This window comes from Anneissia japonica, unplaced genomic scaffold (assembly GCF_011630105.1).
Source record: "Anneissia japonica isolate Jap-2015-1 unplaced genomic scaffold, ASM1163010v1 scaffold287752_len1182401_cov188, whole genome shotgun sequence".
Taxonomy (NCBI): domain Eukaryota; kingdom Metazoa; phylum Echinodermata; class Crinoidea; order Comatulida; family Comatulidae; genus Anneissia; species Anneissia japonica.
The window spans coordinates 649818-656576 of record NW_022687544.1 but is presented as its reverse complement, the minus strand read 5'-3'; the positions used below and the strand labels follow the sequence as shown (position 1 = coordinate 656576).

At 34.1% G+C, this 6759-nt stretch overlaps 1 protein-coding gene across 2 annotated transcripts in view; it reads left to right on the top strand.

Annotated features, from left to right (window-relative positions):
* Window positions 1-3870: 3870 nt before the first annotated feature.
* The window catches only part of LOC117119764 (polyadenylate-binding protein 4-like), a 13202-nt gene continuing 10313 nt past the window's right edge, over window positions 3871-6759 (top strand). Inside the window, exons 1-2 of one of the 2 annotated variants that reach the window (XM_033264659.1) lie at window positions 3871-4382; window positions 5315-5508. In XM_033264659.1, coding sequence (XP_033120550.1) covers window positions 4187-4382; window positions 5315-5508 — 390 coding nt within the window. In that variant the 5' untranslated portion in view covers window positions 3871-4186. Of the gene's footprint in view, window positions 4383-5245; window positions 5509-6759 lie in introns of both variants that reach the window. The other variant, XM_033264650.1, reaches the window with a different exon arrangement.

The window sequence follows — 6759 nt, the reverse complement described above, 5'->3', positions numbered from 1 at the left end:
TGTGTTCCAGCATCGATCCTGTAGGCACCTCCTAGTCCGAAATCTTGTGTTCTTCGGTACACAGTCTGCAAAAACGATTAACAGTAATCAATTGCCAGTAATATAAATGAAAACATAAATTTTATAGTTTGTAACATTTGCAAGAGTGATTAACAAATTAGCTTTCACAAATTCACATTGTTATGTTAATCCAAAAAACACTTTTTTTATATATTCGCATCTTGTAGAAAGTGTAAACATACCTGCGTGTAGTGAAAGAGACAGCCCGTCACTTGCACATCCGGCAACACATCTCGCAGAGCCTGCCAAATTGATGATTCAAAGTCTGTCACCACCTTCTGTACGTTAGTCACAGGCAAAATGCGAAGAATCGAACTTAACACTGCGGCGTAGTCTACAATCATCTTCCCTGACATTATAGCAAACGCCAAGGGCACCTGCTTCTCCGTTGTTCCTGATCTAATAAAGTGGTAACGTTAAATTTTTAACCCTACAACTATGGACGGACAGGCTTAGTATTGTTGCTTTTTATTGAGTAACAAACGATTGAATCGATGGTATGAATTGTGTAAATATTTGAGTATAAAAAAACGAATATCATATGTATGAACTTTAGAAACACTTTTCGACCTATTCTTATATAAATTATATATGTATACATATTTAAGTATATGTAGCCTATATATATATATATATATATATATAGTGGAGGAAACCAATTTTCGACCTATTCTTATATAAATTATATATGTATACATATTTAAGTATATGTAGCCTATATATATATATATGTATATATATATATCCTATATATATATATATATTATATATATATATATAATATAATGGGGCCCTATATATAATATACATGTATGATTAGGCTTATATATATAATCGATATAACCGTTAACACTGTTAAATTATATATAAATCATTAAAGAAAGGTTGCAGGTTCGTATATACTTCGTTACAGCCTACACACTCTTCATAACACCCCTACCTAGGCCTACTGGATATGGGCCTGGAAACTTTACATTTTACCTGCCAATTAATACAGTTTTATACGCTTATTAGATATCTTCTCAATTTCTCAGTATTTTTTTTGTTGTTGTTATTCCTTTTCCACTTCCAACACTGTATGATTTGAAATTTACATACCATTCACGTCCGTTACTCTTCTTCAGATTCTGTGTTCATTTTCAGTCTCTCAGTGCTCGGTGGTTATTTTTGACTTTCTTTTTAGATGTACTCTATCTAAGTGTGTTCGTCAGTTTTAAGCTCTAGATCTAAATTTTTTTTCTTTTTTCTTTTTTTAACGAATAGCATTCGTTAAAATGAAATAACAATTCATTAATCAAAGAGTAATAATTAAAGTAATGTTTTCGCTTTTTTTTTGTAATTTTGGAACAACAAAATATAATAAAATTATATATGCCTTTTTGTAAGGTTATGGAATCAACGCACATCCTCCTTGTGATTGATTTTGTATTAACCATACATTGTGGTTGAATCCCAAGCTAAGGATATTTGACGAAGTTTGGTGAATTTTATTAGTTATTTCATAGACATCAAGCTACTGTAATATGACTTCATAATTGTTGTAATTTCCAGTGGTGGATCCAGGAATTCGAAATAGAATATCTATACTACCTCAGCCCCCCCCCCCCCCACCACCATGGGTGGGGCTGAGGTAAGAGAATTTGTGATTATGGCAGGGGAGGCGGAACGTTTTCAAAGTGGGGAGGGGAGCATACGTATATTTTTTTCAATGAATCGTAACCTCCAAAGAGAAGGGGAGGGGGGTCCCCGGGAAAATTTTGATTCCTATAAGGCGGGAAATGAGTTTTCCCGACTTTTGAGGTGTCTTTTAATTACTTTTAAGTTCTTCAAAATTCAAGGTTTTACCCTCTTGAAAATTATTATGATAAATTAATGAATCCAAAGAGAAAATGGAGGTTCATGGTTCTCCCCGGGAAAATGTTGATTTCTAAATGGCGGGAAATGAGCTTTCCCGACTTCTGAAGTATCTTTTAGCTATTTTAATCTAAGTTCTTCAAAATTCAAGGTTTTCCCCTCTTGAAAACGGTCAGGTAAATTTTTCCCATTGTTATTATAGTAGATAGGCCTTATGTGTGCATACATACATTAAAAAATTGAGTAGTTGCATATACGATTTTTTTTTCATGAATCAATAAATCCCAAAAAGAAAGGGGTCCGGGGTTTCTCCCTCGTGAAAATTTTGATTCCTAGAAGGCGGGAAATGAGCTTTCCCGACTTTGGAGGGGTATTTTAATTACTTTTAATTTCAAAATTCAAGGTTTTTCCCCTCTTGAAAATGATTCAATGAATCAAAGTTCTTCAAAATTTAAGGTTTTCCCCTCTGGAAAACGGTCAGAGGTAAATTTTTCTCATTTTTTTATTTTATGTGTGTATACACTCATATAAATGAGTAATTGCATGCGTCTTCTTTGTTTCATGAATCGATAAATCCCAAAAAGAAACGGTGGTCCGGGAGTCTCCCCTGGGAAAATGTTAATTCCTAGATGGCGGGAAATGAGCTTTCCCGACATTTGAAGTGTGTTTTAATGACTTTCATGATCTTCAAAATTCTAATTTTCTTATTGTAACAGGGCTTTCCCGACATTTGAAGTGTGTTTTAATGACTTTTATGTTCAAAATTCTAATTTTCTTAATGTAACAAAAAAAAACAAAAACAAAAAATCAGCGCACGGGTCCTGAAAAGGTAGGTCTAGCATTCTTTTTTTTTGTTGCCCAATGGAGGGGTAAGGACCCATGACCCCCTTTCCCCAGATCCGCCAATGTGAATTGTGAGAAAATGTAACTCGGTCGGGGACTGGATAAACATTCTCTTTCCCATCTTTCTCCTCCTTCTTCCCTCTTTCTTTTTTTGTATTTCTTTCCAATCATACAAAAATCTCCAGACATTACCGGTATACATTACGGTATATATTAGTATGGCATTCTATGGCCGGAAATTACACTCTCAAACTTAAAATGTGACTATAGGCCTAATTTTCTTTATAGGCCTATCTCCATTAAAAAAAAATGTTGAACAATTAATAATTAATTAATTAATACTGTCATAAACTATGACATACTGTACTTAGTTGGCTAGGATTAATAGTGTGAAAAACTTTCAGGTTAGCGTGGACGATACACTCTCACCCTCCCCTTCGGACAGGTCCGGTGTCATTCAACGCCGACACATTGATTTAGTTGAAGTAGAAAACAACCAATGCCATGATTTACATTGAATTCACGGTCTGATATATAATTGAACTTCAGTGCAGTATACGCCGCCTTAAATTAAATGTTTTTGATTCTATATCAACAGTTTACCAAGCCCGGTTAGGATGTTGGCCGTGTTCATGAAGCGAGATTTACTTATTTATCATATTTTATTCCGCAGAGGTCTTGTTTTACTATCATGTTAAAGTACCGTATTTATTATGTATCTTTTTTGTCAAAAGAGAACCACTGTTGAAAGCGTTGTGGTTTTCCCTTCTCCACCAACTTTCGTATTGTCTGAAATAGAAAAAGACGTGGCGATTCTAATGTCAAAATTCAACAAAATTAATAGGCTTGTCGCATATAGCGCCCTCACAAATATTTATGATAAGGCCATGTAAATTATTCCGCTTTATTATAAGGCAAATTTAATTATAAACTATAATTCATATTACAGTTTTTGTATATAAAAATATATATTTCATATTTTCTTACTAATATGAATACTGAAAGATAGTTTCTATATACAATCTATGTGTTTATAGTTTAATTTTATGAACTTCATTTCGCGGAAGCATTTTGGCTATAAGGAACTGGTGGTATAAAGAAACCATGTGAGCCAGAAGGCCTTTCGTCCCTTACATTTTCTGGATTACGCTTCTTAAACGAGGCTTGTGAGCAACAACATTTGCTTCACGACCCGTTAGACTTTGTTATTTGGAAGTTTAAATCAACAAAAAATTAATTGCTAAGTTAATCAAATTCTCGAAGATATTTGAATACCAGGGCTATCAAAGGAGAGTCATATAGTAGCGAAAACACCACTGAAAAAAGGCAACCGTCCATATTGTAAAATCATCTCAGCGCTTTATTTCGTAATTGCATTTCTAAGTTACGCAAGGTATTCTTAATTTATTAAAGTCAAAACGCTATCAAAATGAACGCACAAGGAGTCTCAAACTATCCTATTGCCTCGCTGTATGTTGGAGATTTGAATCCTGACGTTACAGAAGCTATGCTTTTCGAGAAATTCTCAACAGCTGGGCCTATTTTGTCCATACGTGTGTGTCGTGATGCGATCACCAGACGCTCTCTTGGCTACGCCTACGTAAATTTTCAGCAGGCTGCAGACGGTAGGTTCTTTTTGACTTTGGTAATCGTGCCGTGCCCTTTTCTTTTGTGACTAGCTTAGCCTAGGCTTAGGCCTAGCCCAAGGTAGGCTAGCCATGAAGCTAGAGTGTAGGCCAAATTCAACTTGAAATGCATGTCTTTTGTTGAGTTGTAAATTAGTCATTTCTCTGACTTCAGTTGATGGATTCTGATGTAGGCCTAGTGGCCTAGGCCCTACCTAGGCCTATGTAAAAAGTGTTAAATTAGACATCTTTGGATTAGATTTATTTAGGACATCAAGGATAATCCATTAAATCTGAATATAATTTAACGTGAACTCATTCAAGTAACATACCATAATTTATGATAATAAAGTAACTATTATCTAATTCTTTAATCTATCCATCATTCATGTCCACTTTAAGATCTAGGCCTAGGCCCCCTAGTTTAATTTTCATCCTTTTTTTTTATTCAGTCTTGTCTTTTTATATGTAGACCTAGCTTACTGTATTGAGGGTCCCAGTTGATCTGTTCTTGCTGGATTGACCACCCTGACAAAATGTTTTTGTAATAAGAAAAAAATATAATAAAAAGCTGTTTTTTTTTTGTTTTTTTTGGTCTCATTTCAACAAAATAATGCTAATTTAGAAATATATGAAATAAAATTTGCATTCATTTCTGTTTCATTGTCTAAATTTGTGATTTAGTGACAGTTTTTTGTTTTACCACATTTATTCAAATAAATTCTCTTCGAAACCCTTCTCAACAGTAAATGCCCCAGCCACTTATTCGTATGAATACGCTAGGCCTATTTTTTTTTTTTTTTTTTTAGTTGTTCCATGACATTTTTATTGCTTTTGGTTAACTTGTTTTTTTTTTTATAAAGCTGAGAGAGCACTTGACACTATGAACTTTGATGCCATGTGTTTTTTTTTTGTTTTTTTTTTTAATAAAGCTGAGAGAGCACTTGACACTATGAACTTTGATGCCATCAAAGGCCGCCCTATTCGTATTATGTGGTCTCAGCGTGATCCAACTTTGCGTCGTACTGGCATGGGTAACGTCTTCATTAAAAACTTGGACAAATCAATTGATAACAAAGCTCTCTATGATACATTTTCGGCTTTCGGTAACATCTTGTCCTGTAAGGTAGGTATTTATGTAATAACATGCAATTTTTCTATTAGTGGACGCTTGTCTTGATTTTTTTTTTAGGTTCATATGCAAAAAAAATTCCTCATTTTTTCGTCACTGCGAATACATCGCGTACCACAATAAAAATTGAATTGTAATTGAAAATTACTTTCGTAAAACAAGCATATTAAGATAAGAACCCGAAGAAAGTTACTTCAAATTCAATATTAAGTATGAACAATTAAGGAATTCATTGAATCAATGGACCCTCATAAACACAACAAACTGAATGTTTAATAGGAATATTCTATAACAATTTTAAAGACTCCAGGTACAAATTTAGATGTAGGACTAAGGCCAGGCAGGAGGCCGCACTGGCCTCCTCCTCGTACTACTGCTACTACTACTAGACCGTAGCCTAGCCTAGTTATGAAAACTTCGCACGATTTTACCTGTCTGCATGCACCGACCAAAAAGGGCGTCAGAGACTGTATTCTCTCTCGAATGCCGAAATGTTTATTTCTTTGATATTTCTTTGACGAAAGTCTATCAAAATAGCATTACAAACAAGTTTATTCTAACACAATACAAATTACAAAAGTTAATCATCCGTCATCGTATCTGTACTGTGCTGCTGATGTGTAGTTACACGTGTACTGCAGGAGCAAAAATCAGCATACTCACAGTTAAATGTAAATACGCACACGTATACTGATCATATCACTATAGCAACCGATGACTGCTACAACAGTTGGTTATAAAAAAAACTAAAATTAAGATGGTGATTGACTTATAAAGCAATTATTAGAGCATGCATCGTACACTAAATGGAAAATTATTATACTTGGGTTAGATTTAATGCATTAAAAAATTTCCTTCTGGCCTTGCAGGCCCTCAGGAAATTTTTTCAAGCATTAAATCTAACCTTCGTACAATAATTTTCCTATAGTGTACTATGCGGAGCTCTACTAATTGCTTATTAGTGATGGGGCCTATTTCTTGGTATCAATAATAGTCTGCATTTTTAAAACAAATCATTAGGCCAAGTAAAAAAAAAAAATGTTTCGCGTCCCCGCCCGCATCGTTTTTTTCGCCCGCCTGATTTTTTTATTTTTTTTATTTTTGGAAAATTCATGAAAATAAAGAAAAAATATATCGAAAATTTAGAATTAAATGTTGGAAAATAAATACCCTAGCCTAAAATAGTGCAATATCTTCGTCTAACCTTTCGTATAGTAAAGCTATGCCTAGGCTAGCCCAATATCT